The 17,090-nt window shown below is 37.7% G+C and overlaps 1 protein-coding gene across 1 annotated transcript in view; it reads right to left on the bottom strand.

The window, feature by feature from the left end:
- Nucleotides 1-224: 224 nt before the first annotated feature.
- The window catches only part of LOC122810653 (vomeronasal type-2 receptor 26-like), a 194,521-nt gene continuing 177,655 nt past the window's right edge, over nucleotides 225-17,090 (bottom strand). The window contains exon 4 of the mRNA XM_044082226.1: nucleotides 225-1,122. Coding sequence (XP_043938161.1) covers nucleotides 225-1,122 — 898 coding nt within the window. The remainder of the gene's footprint in view (nucleotides 1,123-17,090) is intronic.

Here is a 17,090-nt window from a genome sequence, read left to right as displayed (position 1 = left end):
TTAGATCATAACACAATAAGATATGTTCTGCTAAGACAAACTATCACTTTTCAGGTAAGGATATTGCTTTACACCACCACATGCTGTATTTATTAAATCCCAGTTTTTCACACTAACACGTGGTATTATTCTGTATTGCTCATCCAGAAAGCCATATTCATGCACACATAATTTAGCATTTTGAGGAGACAGCTAAGATTTCATATGGATATGCTGATGATGAATTAGAATCTAACACGTCTTGTCCAGGTTTTTCTGGCATTAACATCACATTTCAGAAGGATAATGTAACATTTTGGGAAGAATATGCAAGCTAACAGCCCTGCACTAGAAGACAGAATGGCAAATATCTCCACAGCAACCATGAATTTTCCTTTCGTGCTCAGATATGCAGGAATGAAAGTCAGCCAGACCATTCCAAAGACTAACATGCTGAAGGTTATAAACTTGGCCTCATTAAAAGTGTCAGGGAGTTTTCTGACTAAAAATGCTACTATAAAACTTACAAAGGCTAAAAGTCCCAAGTACCCAAGCATGCAGCAGAATATAACTGAGCTCTCGTTACATTCAATTAAAATCTTTCCAGCTGCTGAAGTCATGTTTCTTTCAGGAAATGGTGGAGAAATGATCAGCCAGGAAGCACAAATCAACAACTGAAGAATGGAGCATACAGCTACTATGAAATACGGAGTCTTCAATCCAATCAGCTTCTTTAACTTACTCTTTGGATTGGTAGCTTTGAAGACAATGATGACTGTAATTGTTTTTGCCAGGACTAATGACACACAAATAGAAAATATGACACCAAATGCCACTTGGCGCAGCATACAGTTCACCTTTCCTGGGTATCCGATGAACATTAGAGGACAGAGGAAACAAAGAAGGAGAGAGAAGAGCAAGAGGAAGCTGAGGCTCCTGTTGTTAGCCCTGACAATTGGTGCAGCTCGATGCCTGATGAAGATGCACAGCACAGCAAGGGTGACTTGGGATAACAAAATCGATGCAGCAGCTAGTGTTGTCCCTAAGGGATCTTCATAAGAGAGGAATTCTGTTACTTTTGGGATGCACCTCTCACGTTTCACACTTGACCACTGATCACTTGGACATGGCATGCATTTACTGCTACCTGCATGATGATTAGGAGAAAATAAATAGTAGAGTTAGAAGGAGAGGCTCTTTAAAGGATATAATGTTATCTGAAGGCACTTCATGTTTTTTTTTTGTTTTCCATTCAAGAAAAAAAATCATCTTTGAAATATGGAAAGAATGCAAAGAATGATACCCTGCAAATGCCCCACTCATATAGTGTTGCTTTTGTTGGACTTTACTTTGTATCATGACATAGTTTTCTTTTTAGTCAAATATTTAAAATGATTATGCAAAAGGTTTGTGAATGTTTTAGCAGACATACATAGAAAACAGTGGAATAACAGTAAAGAAATTCCTTCTCTTGTACATTCTGATCTCATTGAAATGTTCTCCTGAATGCTTACTATAACTGGCAAAATGTTTACACATTGATACATTCATCAAATAATATATGATATTCTAATAAATTACTTACCCATACCACTCTATGTGCCAGACAACTATTTCAAAATAAAATGTGTGTTAACTAACTGAAGGAAGTTGAATAGAATAGCTACTGTGAATGGTTATAAAACAAACACATTCTTTACACACTGTAGTGGAGTACATGCCTTCTGTCTATCACCCAAACGTGTAATCAGGGCTTATTTATAATGATGCTAGCAGGGTAATGTTAATGCTGTTTTGTGTTTGTCTACGAACAGGTGTTATTACCTGGACCCATTTCCCTCTCACTTTACTCCAGGCATCCTTGAACACTTCATATAACTTACTCTGTATATCACTGATTCAGGTATTACATTTTAGGGCTTACCACCTTCTCCATGAAGTAGTATATCCCACAAACTGTATATCACTGATTCCTGTAATACTCAGACTTTAATTGCTAGTTTAACCCTTGTAGACCAAGGGTGTCAAATTGACACAGAAAGCATAAATGACAAAATTTAGATGGTATCCAATCACAGGGTATTGACAGGAACAAAGACAGGAAGGTTACTGTTGTTATTAATGTAACATTTAATTCCCCACATGATGCTATCTACTTAGGAGGTTTAAACTTGGATAACGTTCTATCTTATCTTATGATACTTGGTGTCCTTTATTCAGAAAGTAATTCAAATCCATCTCCAAGTGGTTCTATCTCTGGGGGTACTAACTGCAGTACACTAATATGGACTCTGGTAGGAATATCTGTAATGGGACTGATAGTTCAAATAAAAGGCTGTGGAACAAACTTGATAGCTCTGAAAAAGAGGACACATAGGTTATAAATAATATGAAAAGAAGAAGAACATTAGGAGGCATGACTGACACTAAATATCCAGCTTATGGCAATGTTCTCATTAAGGAATTACCTACCTTTTTGGAAGAAAGAAGGGCAACTGTGGGTGCCATACAGCAGGTGTTAATTATTGGTGATTCAACGTTACATGGACTATGTGATATTTTACCCAGAATCCAGTGTAGCCAGGTCACAGTATTGTGTCATATGTTGCTACATTTCAAATATTAGGATGAGGTTGGGTTCATTTACTAAGGATAAGTTAATTAGATATGAAGTTGTAATGATAATGGCAGGCAGAAATTATGTGCTTAAAATGGATTTTGATTTACTAATGAGACAACAGTACAGATTTCCTTAAGCAAAGAGATGAAATTCAACACTCGTGCTCTGTGATATTATTTCTGCCCTATGATAGTCAGGAACAAAATAGTTTCAAGCAAGACAAAGGACTATCATTCTAAGAAGATAGGCTTTTTCAAAGCATTTAATTATTATCATCCTTTGAGAGGATGTTGGGGTAGGACATTTATTTTTGAAGGGACAACTTTACATTTAGGACACCAAGGTAACAGACTGGCAGGTAACAAACTCACAAAAGTGGTTAAGTCCTTTTTAGGATTTTTCAACACAAAAGTAAGTCAGTTAATAGCAATTGGAGAACAGATTAAATTATTTCTAGCTAATGCAAAACGTTTAAATAATAAAATAAGGGACCTAAATAATAGAATTTGCCTTGACAAGTATGATGCTGTAATGATTACTGAAACATGGCTTACTAAGAAAAGTCATCTTCTTTATACTTCTGGTTATAAGGCTCACTATCACTTTACAACAGGTAAAAGGGAGGTGGGGTGTCACTGTATCCCTTTATCCCTTTATGCCTCTGACACCTTTATGTTGTATGAAAACATTGAATTGCTGGTAGTAGGAATAATGCTAAAAACATCACACTGGGACATTGCCATGTTTTAGCATCTACACATTAAAATATATTGTTAGACTTGGCCTTTGTCAAGTCTATTCAGACTTGTTTTATTAGCAACTATGGCATTATTGCAGGGGACATTAATGTTCCAGGTATCAAATGGAAAGAGCCAAGAACAATTCCACTGTGGTTAACCATACTGTGGAAGAAAGTATTCTTTTATTAATAGGGCAAACAGTAGGGAAAACCTGTCCTGGGTATCAGCTGGAAATAGCTGAGCAACAATTCCACTGTAGTTAATCAATGTTGTGTAGAAGAAATCACCTATCTGAGTAATGCTCTTTAAGAGTCTCAAAAGCTAAAAGATCTTCGAAAAAACATTGGCTAAGGGCAAAATGAACCTTGAACAATAAAAACAGTTTATTGTATCTTTAGTCTAAGAAATTATCTAGGAGACTGATTAGAAAAAGAAGATCACGTGAGTTAAGAGTGGCTAATAATTCAGTTATTAAAAACAAACTATTAATCAAACAATTTAGAAGTTGTGGAAATGATCAAGTGACTATTTTTGCCTAACTTTTATGTAAAATTTAATGATAATCTGATCATTGTTCCTTTGGAATTAGTAGCAGTCTTTTCAGATAATTTATTTGGTGGTGCAGGGTGTCCAGATCCATTTTATATTTCCATTCTTGAATATGATAATAGAAACTGTCCTGTTACTGACAAAGCTGATCACTGGAATTTCCTCAAGGCAATAAGGCAAGTAAGGCAAAGTACAGCAGTTGGACAAGATAGACGACCTCATTGGTTTCACTAAAAAAATGTGGCAAATCTGGTAGAATGTTTATCTGGATTGTTTCAGGACTCCTTGGTACATAGGTATGTTGTCGAGATATGGACAGAGGCTATAGTTGTACTTATTTCTTTTTTTTTCCGCAGGGAAATCCTTCTTTATTTATGCATATCTTCAACTAATACACATTTTCTCCAAGCCTCATATATGGTATATTATTTTCCACCATGGCGGCTGAATAGTAACTAAAATTATCTACCTAATGACAAAAACAGAAAACTAGTAGACACCGGAACAGTCGACAAAGTAAAAGAAAACAAGATCCGTTCCTGGTCACAGCATGCACAATGCACTGGCACAATAGCGGATTAACAAAATGTCTCTTTATTGGCCACAAAATAATACGGATTAAGCGCTTTCATCTATTTAACATAGACTTCTTCAGAATGCTCCAATTAAAAAATGTTCAACTTAAATACATTTGCAAACTAATCACTTCCATTTCACAATTAGTTGCAATTAAAACCTTAAAGTGCACAGTGCATATTTCCCTTGTCCAATACCTTAATGTAAGTGAATAATAACAGCTAATCGTACTTCCATTAAAATCTAAAAAAATACTATTTCAAATAACATTATTTAATAAAACATGTATTTCATCCTAGGTGTTTAACCTTTACAAATACCCATCTAATATATCCTAATGTATTCTGTAACATGTATATGAACATGCAAAAAAATATGTAGAAAACTTTATAAATGGATTAAGATTAAAAACATGTGACCTAATACATTACCATAAACCTATCCACTATTCTCTAATATAGGTTTGATAGATATATGGTCATTAAAACCCGGGTAAATGGAGGCATTTAATTTAATCTGCCATCTTGCCTCCTTCTCCCCTAATTTTTTCTTTATACTACCCCCCTGGGGTTGTCTTTAATAATTTCTAAGATGCCAAAATGAAAAGATGAACAAGTTTTGTTTGCGTCTAAGTGTCTCCATAGTGCATTATTTCAATCCTTCTTTTTCATGCTATAACAATGGTCGTATATTCTGTTTCTCAAACACCTGTCCGTTTTTCCTACATAAAAACAAAGACACTTTGTGCATTTTGCTAAGTATACCAGATGTCTAGTCCTGCAATTGCCCTTTTGAAACTTGACCTCTGTTAAGTTAATATTCTGTAATGTAAGTGAGGGGGTGCTAATAATAAAACTACACTGGTTACAGGTACCGCAGCTAGTAGTACCTCTCAATACGTCCTGAGTGTTGTTCCTTATTCTTTTCTTTTCCAGCTCAAATTTCATATTTTTACCATTTCTTGATACAAAATTTGGCATGTCCCCCACTATCTCAAATACATTACTGTCTGTCTTTAAGATGTTCCAATTCTTCTGAATTATTTTTTTGATAACATTACTATGAGGAGCAAATTGCAGGACACATGCCCTTGTATACTCATTACTATCACCATTGTCCTTGTCCCTAATACCTCCCCCTCGGTAACTAGGTCCAGTACCAATGAGGGGTTTGTACTTTTTCCCCCATTCATTCTTCACATAATCTATAACATCTGTCACCATCCCCAGGGGGTATCCCCTACTTTTAAAAAAACTTCCAATCAAATCTAATTCCATAACCAAATCTGGATACTCAGAGGTCATCCTAGCTGCCCTAATAAACTGACCTTTAATAATACTCCTTTTTTGACTACAAGGATGGCAGCTGGAATATTGTAGGCAGGAATTACTAAAAGTGTTTTTTCTAAAGACATTAGATTAAAATTTCCCCTTATCCACTGTTATACGAGTATCCAAATAGGGGATAGATTTTCTCTCCACGTTGAAGGTGAATTTTAAATAATCAGTCCTAGTATTTAGATATTCTTTAAATTCATCTAGCTCTTTTATGTCCCCTTTCCATATTAAAAAGATATTCTCCAAAAATCTAAAATAACATATCATATTGTTGTACCAATCCGTTTTAAAAATATATTCAGTTTCCCAGTCTAATAAAAATGCTGCCCCCATAGCTACCCCTTTTCTTTGTATATAAAATTCCCCTTCATACATAATGTAATTATGCGTTAAGACAATATCCATAAGTTCTAATATAAGGCTATACTGCTCAGACAAGCTCCACGTGGGTTTACAGAGTGGTCCTAGCAGCAAGGAACTCGAAAAAGCGACTACCTTCTGGATTTAAGTATCTTTGCTTTTTTTCACTGAAAATAGCTTCTGCTGCTTACTTTAAACTAGCCTGGACTGTTTTTTTTACTGATTACTGCATTTATTTTAAAAATTGCACTTAAAGTTACATTTAGTCGAATTTAGTCAAAAGTTTGCTTGTTTGTTTGTTTAATTGAACTGTGGAGGCTGCCCACTAAAGTGTGCTAGCCTGTGTAACTAATTTATCACTGTCTCTGCATTTTCTGTGTATTTCTGCAAAAAACAAAAACAAAAAATAATCCTTCTTTTCCCGCCTTTTTCGACTAGTTTAGACCAGTATGCAGGCATTGCTGTATTCTGGGCTGTGGTGTAGTTCCTGTGTTGTCCATTACCTTACTTGGATAAAAGGAAGTTTCTTTGCTCACCAGTGGGAGTGGGGAGCCTTGAGCAGCCTACCTATCCTTGGGGGAACTGACCTCAGCACAAGAAGCTGTTAGTAATTGGTTGTTTGGGGCCATTCCTAGCTCTTTTGTAGTTCACTGCTTAAAATCCACCTCTGGGCGTTTTTTTCTGGCTATACTGCTGAGACAAGTTCCATGTGGGTTTACAGAGTGGTCCTAGCAGCAAGGAACTCGAAAAAGCGACTACCTTCTGGATTTAAGTATCTCTGCTTTTTTTTCACTGAAAATAGCTTCTGCTGCTTACTTTAAACTAGCCTGAACTGTTTTTTTACTGATTACTGCATTTATTTTAAAAATTGCACTTAAAGTAACATTTAGTCAATTTTGGGCGAAAGTTTGCTTGTTTGTTTGTTTAATTGAACTGTGGAGGCTGCCCACTAAAGTGTGCTAGCCTGTGTAACTAATTTATCACTGTCTCTGCATTTTCTGTGTATTTCTGCAAAAAAACAAAAAAAATAATCCTTGTTTTCCGCCTTTTTCGACTAGTTTAGACCAGTATACAGGCATTGCTGTATTCTGGGCTGTGGTGTAGTTCCTGTGTTGTCCATTACCTTACTTGGATAAAGGAAGTTTCTTTGCTCACCAGTGGGAGTGGGGAGCCTTGAGCAGCCTACCTATCCTTGGGGAAGTGACCTCAGCACAAGAAGCTGTTAGTAATTGGTTGTTTGGGACCATTCCTAGCTCTTTTGTAGTTCACTGCTTAAAATCCGCCTCTGGGCGTTTTTTTCTTGCTATACTGCTCAGACAAGCTCCACGTGGGTTTACAGAGTGGTCCTAGCAGCAAGGAACTCGAAAAAGCGACTACCTTCTGGATTTAAGTATCTTTGCTTTTTTTTCACTGAAAATAGCTTCTGCTGCTTACTTTAAACTAGCTTGAACTGTTTTTTTACTGATTACTGCATTTATTTTAAAAATTGCACTTAAAGTTACATTTAGTCGAATTTAGTCGAAAGTTTGCTTGTTTGTTTGTTTAATTGAACAGTGGAGGCTGCCCACTAAAGTGTGCTAGCCTGTGTAACTAATTTATCACTGTCTCTGCATTTTCTGTGTATTTCTGAAAAAAAAAAAAATAAAAAAAAAAAAATAATCCTTGTTTTCCCGCCTTTTTCGACTTTTTCGACTAGTTTAGACCAGTATACAGGCATTTCTGTATTCTGGGCTGTGGTGTAGTTCCTGTATTGTCCATTACCTTACTTGGATAAAAGGAAGTTTCTTTGCTCACCAGTGGGAGTGGGGAGCCTTGAACAGCCTACCTATCCTTGGGGGAAGTGACCTCAGCACAAGAAGCTGTTAGTAATTGGTTGTTTGGGACCATTCCTAGCTCTTTTGTAGTTCACTGCTTAAAATCCGCCTTTGCACGGCTTTGCGCGGTCGTGCGCATAGCGCAGCGCCGGTTAAACAAGGTTAAACTTGGTTAAACAAGGTTAAACTTTTTCTGGCTCCGCCAAGTCTGCTCTTCAATTTTTCCCTTAGAACTGTTTTACTTGCAATCTAAACAGCCTCTTAAACAAACGAAAAGTACTTCATTCACCTAAATTCCCTTGAGTACCCATTTCCCTATAGGTCCTTTCTGACTCAGTTACACAGCAATCTTTTTCACTATTTCTAGCATGTCGAAGGGTCAGTTGCTAGTGTCCTCTCCTGTTCAGCTGGTGAATCTGGGAATCTTGAGGCAATGTTACAATTGCCTCATGTACACAGACAACCCTCTCCTCCTCCCAACAAATACAAATATATGCGAGAGATGCAACTATATAGCCAAACTGGAGGCTGAGCTCTCTCAATTCAGTACTGGCAAGACCAGTCAGGAGGAGAAGGTAACTACGCACACCACAAACCCAGTCTCACATAGAACTATCACAACTGCAAACCAAACACATAAACACACAAAAACATACTCGGAGGCGCTGATTAAAAATCTACCAAAACAACAGAGGCTTCCAAAGCAGACACCCAAGCAACCACCACCTCAAGACATAGCAAATGCAACACATAGTTCACAAAGTCAGTGTGCTAAACAGTCACAGCCCTTAAGGCCAAACAACATGCCAGACACTTTGTAATAGGTGACTCCATAGTCAGGCACACTGACGTCCCGCTCACCAGACTGAACAAGGAGAGGGTCACAGTAAGCTGCCTGTCGGGAGCTAGAATCCGCCACATAACACAAGCACTCAGGTCACTCCACAGCAAGTACAAATATGACTCAGTCATTGTACATGCAGGTGTGAACAACCTGAGACGTACCTCCCTGGACTACATGAAAAGAGACATAGAGGAGCTCTCTGATTATGTAGCCCAGGCCGGTATGACCCTGACCCTGAGCAGCATCTTACCCTCACCAAGAATGATGCCACAGTACAAAGACAAAATGATCAGTTTTAACAATTGGCTTAATTACTGGTGTCATTCTAAGGGGATCCAGTGCCTGTCTGCTTGGGATGACATGCTTGACAAGCCACGCTGCTTCACAAGGGATGGTTTGCACCTGTCACCCCTGGGCTTCAGGATATTGGCCAAGGCTCTTGCCATCCCCATAGTGCCTTTTTTAGGCAAGGCTCAAATGACAAACCTACCTCCCTAGAAAACACAAGTGGAAAAAAACTAAGGGTAATGCTGCTCAATGCCAGAAGTCTAAACCTCAAGATGCATGCCCTCGAAGCCCTCCTCAGTATGGAGAACATCGATGTCTGTGCAGTGACTGAAACCTGGTTCAAGGCTCCTGAGAGCACCCCAGCACTATCAGGTTTTACCTCATATCATGCTTTCCGGCCCCAAAACTTGGACAGAACCACAAAAGGAGGGGGAGTATCCATTTTCATCAAAGATACCCACACCTCCAGGTTAGTGGCAACGCATGAAGCATCGGAGACTATCCAGGTGCAACTAACCATAGGCAAAACTGCCTTACAGTTTATAGCATGCTACAGACCACCCTCTCAAACTCAGGAACCCCACACAGCCTTCCTGAAGACACTGGAGAGTATGAATGTCTCTCCAAATACCATCATTTTGGGAGACTTCAACTACCCAAACATAGACTGGGAACATTACTCAAGCCCCAACACTCTAGCCCAAAGGTTCTTAGAATTCATAAACTCAAATGCAATGGAACAACTAGTCACCATTCCCACAAGAGGAGACAATATACTAGACCTGATCATCACAAACATGGGGACAAAATGCTCCACACCGGAAGTACATCCCTCTTTGGTAAGATCAGACCATAAATTAATCTCACTGGAAATCCACATTCCGCCCCCACCCCCTCCACACAAGACCACAGTGAAGAACTTCTCAAAAGCAAACTTCACACTTCTTAAGACTGAAGTGGTATCTTTCAAGGCCCCTGGGCCAGTGGAAACCACAACCCACACTGCTGATTCCTTTGCAAATGCCTTCTATGGGCACCTTCAAGAATGCATGGATCATGCAATCCCAAATAAAACCAAGACCCATTCCCCCAAAGGCAGGCGACCAGTCTGGTGGACCCCAGCCATAAACAAACTTTACAACAGAAGGAGGAAGCTACTACATGACAGAGCAAAATCCCTAAAAGGAAAGGCATCTCTGATCAGTACTAGCAAAAACTACGATCACTCATAAAATCATCCAAGGCCAACTTTGAGAGAAAAATCGCAAATGACACAAAAGACAATCACAAGGCCTTCTTTAGCTATGCTAGAAACCTGGGTGGAAACTCCCAGATATGCTCAGAGTTAGTCCAAAATGACACAAAATACACTGAACCCACTGACATTGCCAACATTCTGGCAGACAGGTTCAGTGCAAATTTCTCCTCCCCCCCAAAAGGAGAAATAACTATCCCAGCAGAGTGTAGCCTCCCTAACATCTCAGATGCCCAGGTGAGAGCCGCCCTCTCTAAAGCTAAAAACACAGCATCAATGGGACCGGATGGTGTCCCAGGCTGTGTGCTACATGAACTCCAAGAGGAACTAAACCCACACATAAGGCTGCTGTTTAATCTTAGCCTTACCACAGGATACATACCCAAAGAGTGGCGTACGACAACAGTGGTCCAACTTCACAAAGGCGGTGCTTCTACGGACCCTGGAAATTACCGCCCCATAAGCCTGACGAGCCTGGTCTGCAAAGCTATGGAGAAGATCATTATGGAACTCATAAACAAAGACATTGGGGACCTACAGACATTGGATCCTACCCAATTTGGCTTTGTCAAGGGCAGATCCTGCCTTCTGAACTTGGTCAACTTTTTTGAAACAGTCACTAAGGCCATTGATGAGGGTAAGACAGTTCACACAGCCTACCTTGACCTTGCAAAAGCCTTTGACACAATACCCCACTCGGGCATCATAGACAAACTCACCAGCTTAAATGTAAACCCATATGTCACAAGATGGGTTGCAAACTGGCTCAAGGACAGAACCCACAGGGTCAGAGTTGCTGGAGCTATGTCAGACTCTAAGCCAGTCACAAGTGGTGTCCCACAGGGCTCAGTGCTGGGACCCCTCTTGTTCGGCATTTATTTTTCCGAGGTACAGGCAAACATAGGAGGATTGTGGCTGACAAAGTTCGCAGATGACTGCAAACTGGGCCATAATTGATACTCCAGCGGACACAAACATCCTTCAGAGAGGCCTCATAGAAATGGATAATTGGTGCCAGAGCCATGGCCTTAAGCTAAACGCCAAAAAATGTATAGTCATACCCTTTGGGAAAAACAAGGTACCGACAAATTACCACATAGGCGGTAATGCATTAAGTACGGAAGAGGTAATCAGGGACCTAGGGACCCAGGTTGACAGTAACCTCTCATTTGAAACTCACATTGCCAAAGTGGTTAGGAAGACCTTCTATATTGCCCACCTTATCATGAAGAGTTTCACATCTAGATCAAGAGAGGTCATTGTGCCCCTGTACTCTTCTCTTATCAGGCCAATGATTGAGTACAATGCCCCATTTGGGATGTATCTCACCCGACACCTGCAGCAGTTGGAAAGACCCCAAAAGTTCCTCACCAAGAGGATTAAGGGTCTTAAACATATGTCATATGCTGCCCGACTGAAAAAACTCCAGCTCTATTCAGTCGCATACCGCCTACTCAGAGGTGATCTGTGCCTGACGTACAAGGCCATGTCCAATCCTGAATTAATGGACATGCTCCACCTCAGAAAATCCAATTCCATCAGAGCCACGAGAACAAGTGACTTAAACCTCAACACAGAAATAAATAGAACATGCTGGAGGGACAGATTCATAACCCAGAGGCTCCCTACACTCTGGAACAGAATCCCGGTCCATGTTAGGCAGAGCCCCTCACTGACTCTATTCAAGAGAAATCTCGACGAGTGGATGGGAGATCGTAGGTTTACCCCGGGGGTCATCTCTTTGTCACTACTAGACAGAGGCATAGTAAACTAAACCCTAAAAGGGCATAGTATTCTCATCCTAAGGGGTGGTGTAAGCCACATACACTCTGGCTAGGCTTATAAATGCCCTAGGGCAGACAGCCTAGTACGAACCTATGAACCTATGAACCTATAAGTGATGTTCTGTCCCAGGTCAAATCACCAAAATTCCTAATACTATTACAAAACCTTGTCATTCCCTCCTGTTGGGGTATACTCGAAAATAAATCAACTACATCTATTGTGACTAACCACATGTCATTTATAACCATATCTGGCTACAATCTCCCCAAAAAATCCCATGAATCAATCACAATATGCTTAATTTTACTGTATATAGGCTTTAGCCATATATCTATTAGTTTCCCAAAAGGGAAGGTCTTGGATTTGTTCCCAGAAATTATGGGTCGAAAGGGGGGATCTTCCAGATCCTTGTGCACTTTGGGAATACCCACAATAGTCCTAATAATAGGAAATTCCACTTCTAAAAATTCATACAAATCCGTATCAATTCTATCATCCAATAACAAATCTTCCAAAAACAGATCAATTTTGTGATATCCAATATTTACTTCGTTAAGGGATGATATAACATAATTTCCGGAATTTAATAAAATACTATTAATTTTATTTACATAATCTTCAGTCCCATAAATTACTGCCCCTCCCCCTTTGTCGGGTTTCATAATCCTGAATTTCTTTCAGTACTTTAAATTCATTTCTACTCAAATTGGGATTACTTTTGCATAATCTTCTGTTGTTTCCAAATTCATATATTTCATCTATTACCAATTTCTCAAAAATGGCAAGGGTATTATTCAAAGGGGGTGTAAATATACTTTTCTTTTTAAACACCGACCTGTGAATACCCTTTTTACCATCAAAAAACACGGCTAAATTAAGTTTCCTTAGGTACTTTTTAAAATCCACAATGTAGTCTACTACGCTAAAATCATTATTAGGAACAAATTTCATCCCTTTGGAAAGTAATATAAAATATTCATCCGTGAGTTCAATATTTGTGTAGTTGTAGATATTAAATTCACCATAACTGCTTTTTTGATGGTAAAAAGGGTATTCACAGGTCAGTGTTTAAAAAGAAAAGTATATTTACACCCCCTTTGAATAATACCCTTGCCATTTTTGAGAAATTGGTAATAGATGAAATATGTGAATTTGGAAACAACAGAAGATTATGCAAAAGTAATCCCAATTTGAGTAGAAATGAATTTAAAGTACTGAAAGAAATTCAAAATAACAAAAACATAAGGATTATGAAACCCGACAAAGGGGGAGGGGCAGTAATTTATGGGACTGAAGATTATGTAAATAAAATTAATAGTATTTTATTAAATTCCGGAAATTATGTTATATCATCCCTTAATGAAGTAAATATTGGATATCACAAAATTGATCTGTTTTTGGAAGATCTGTTATTGGATGATAGAACTGATACGGATTTGTATGAATTTTTAGAAGTGGAATTTCCTATTATTAGCACTATTGTGGGTATTCCCAAAGTGAACAAGGATCTGAAAGATCCCCCCTTTCGACCCATAATTTCTGGGAACAAATCCAAGACCTTCCCTTTTGGAAAATTAATAGATATATGGCTAAAGCCTATATACAGTAAAATTAAGCATATTGTGATTGATTCATGGGATTTTTTGGAGAGATTGCAGCCAGATATGGTTATAAATGACATGTGGTTAGTCACAACAGATGTAGTTGATTTATTTTCGAGTATACCCCAACAGGAGGGAATGACAAGGTTTTGTAATAGTATTAGGAATTTTGGTGGTTTGACCTGGGACAGAACATCCCTTATGTTAGAACTTATGGATATCGTCTTAACGCATAATTACATTATGTATGAAGGGGAATTTTATATACAAAGAAAAGGGGTAGCTATGGGGGCGGCATGCGTCCCCATTTTTGCAAACCTGTTTTTATTAGACTGGGAAACTGAATATATTTTTAAAACAGATTGGTACAACAATATGATATGTTATTTTAGATTTTTGGACGATATCTTTTTAATATGGAAAGGGGACATAAAAGAGCTAGATGAATTTAAAGAATATCTAAATACTAGGACTGATTATTTAAAATTCACCTTCAACGTGGAGAGAAAATCTATCCCCTATTTGGATACTTGTATAACAGTGGATAAGGAGAAATTTAAATCTAATGTCTTTAGAAAAGACACTTTTAGTAATTCCTACCTACAATATTCCAGCTGCCATCCTTGTAGTCAAAAAAGGAGTATTATTAAAGGTCAGTTTATTAGGGTGGCTAGGATGACCTCTGAGTATCCAGATTTGATTACGGAATTAGATTTGATTGGAAGTTTTTTTAAAAGTAGGGGATGCCCCCTGGGGATGGTGACAGATGTTATAGATTACGTGAAGAATGAATGGGGGAAAAAGTACAAACCCCTCATTGGTACTGGACCTAGTAACCGAGGGGGAGGTATTAGTGACAAGGACAATGGTGATAGTAATGAGTATACAAGGGCATGTGTCCTGCAATTTGCTTCTCATAGTAATGTTATCAAAAAAATAATTCAGAAGAATTGGAACATCTTAAAGACAGACAGTAATGTATTTGAGATAGTGGGGGACATGCCAAATTTTGTATCAAGAAATGGTAAAAATATGAAATTTGAGCTGGAAAAGAAAAAAATAAGGAACAACACTCAGGACGTATTGAGAGGTACTACTAGCTGTGGTACCTGTAACCAGTGTAGTTTTATTATTAGCACCCCCTCACTTACATTACAGAATATTAACTTAACAGAGGTCAAGTTTCAAAAGGGCAATTGCAGGACTAGACATCTGGTATACTTAGCAAAATGCACAAAGTGTCCTTGTTTTTATGTAGGAAAAACGGACAGGTGTTTGAGAAACAGAATATACGACCATTGTTATAGCATGAAAAAGAAGGATTGAAATAATGCACTATGGAGACACTTAGACGCAAACAAAACTTTTTCATCTTTTCGTTTTGGCATCTTAGAAATTATTAAAGACAACCCCAGGGGGGGTAGTATAAAGAAAAAAATTAGAGGAGAAGGAGGCAAGATGGCAGATTCAATTAAATGCCTCCATTTACCCAGGTATTAATGACCATATATCTATCAAACCTGTATTAGAGAATAGTGGATAGGTTTATGGTAATGTATTAGGTCACATGTTTTTAATCTTAATCCATTTATAAAGTTTTCTACATATTTTTTATTTTTTTGCATGTTCATATACATGTTACAGAATACATTAGGATATATTAGATGGGTATTTGTAATGGTTAAACACCTAGGATGAAATACATGTTTTATTAAATAATGTTATTTGAAATAGTATTTTTTTAGATTTTAATGGAAGTACGATTTGCTGTTATTATTCACTTACATTAAGGTATTGGTCAAGGGAAATATGCACTGTGCACTTTAAGGTTTTAATTGCAACTAATTGTGAAATGGAAGTGATTAGTTTGCAAATGTATTTAAGTTGAGCATTTTTTAATTGGAGCATTCTGAAGAAGTCTATGTTAAATAGATGAAAGTGCTTAATCCATATTATTTTGTGGCCAATAAAGAGACATTTCGTTAATCCGCTACTGTGCCAGTGCATTGTGCATGCTGTGACCAGGAACGGACCTTGTTTTCTTTTACTAATGACAAAAACAGTTATCAACTTTCTTCAAAGTGGTACACATGATCCAACCCAAACCAAAGCTTAACAATATTTGTTCTTTTTTTTTTTTTTTGCAAATTATAAAGTAGCAGTCATTTTACTGCCTTTACATGCAAAACTAACTAAATAAGCATAACTGCCTTTAAAATATTAGAACTTACATTTAGGCTATCAGGCTATCAATTAATTACAACAATGAGAAGAAAGAAATGAAATTATAGTTAACTATTATTTGAAGCTTGCAGTGCTTTCATTAACCTATTTACTCAATTTTAACTATTTACAAAAAATTTCCCACAACCTAAGTTGTTCAACCCCCCCCCCCCCAAACACTTTTTCTGTTTCTGAAGCTTCACATCCTGATACTAGAACATTCAATCCAATCTGTTCTCTCTTTCTGCCTATCCCTATATAAGTATTCAAGGAAAATCCCTTGCCACATTTATATCTCTATTCTTCCTCTTATATCTATTTAATATATCCCATTTCATAGTTCTTTTAGACTAATCCCTGTTTTTTTCATTCTTTTCTCTTTTAACATTGTTTCCCTCATCACATCTACCATTTCTGCAAACTGTGGTTTATCCCCCTTTTTCTATTTTTGTAATGGCTTTTTAGCTACTATCAAGCATCCACTGTGTTTTAAACTACCAGTCATTTTCAGATTTGGGTCCCAGTTTAAGAGGAAGGCTGCCTCCATACTTCTAATTTCCACAACTCCAGTTTCTGAACTACTTCATATAAAGACTTTTTTGAACTCTAAGGCTTCACACTCCCAAAAAATATGTAACCAACAACCTTCTCTCCTCTCAGTGGATTTCTAACAAATTTGGTCATAAGCTGAATACATCTTGCTGAATCAAAGCAGGGAGAGTGAATGAAAATATGTGTGAATGCATTTCCCACCAAATATTCAAAAATGTCTCACTTTTGTGGATAATCTAGGTACAAATCAGATCTCTTCCCACTGCTGATCTGTCAAGTTAATCTATAAGGGTTTGCACTACTGCTTCCATCTCTAGCTTGACGTTATTGAATAAGACCCCAAAGACCCAGCTTAGAATTCTGTATTGTGTATCTGACCTAGCCTCCATGATTAGGCTTTTCAAATTTAATCCGTCACCATCATGCAATACCATTTACTTTTTCTCTCTGAGCTCTACTCTCAGTCCTTTATATATATATATATATATATATATATATATATATATATATATATATATATATATATATATATATATATATATATATATATACACACATACACACACA

This window comes from Protopterus annectens, chromosome 9.part0 (genome assembly GCF_019279795.1).
Source record: "Protopterus annectens isolate FY-2018-M chromosome 9.part0, PAN1.0, whole genome shotgun sequence".
Lineage (NCBI taxonomy): Eukaryota > Metazoa > Chordata > Ceratodontiformes > Protopteridae > Protopterus > Protopterus annectens.
The sequence above is the reverse complement of the archived record's forward strand: the minus strand, read 5'-3'. Positions and strand labels throughout refer to the sequence as shown.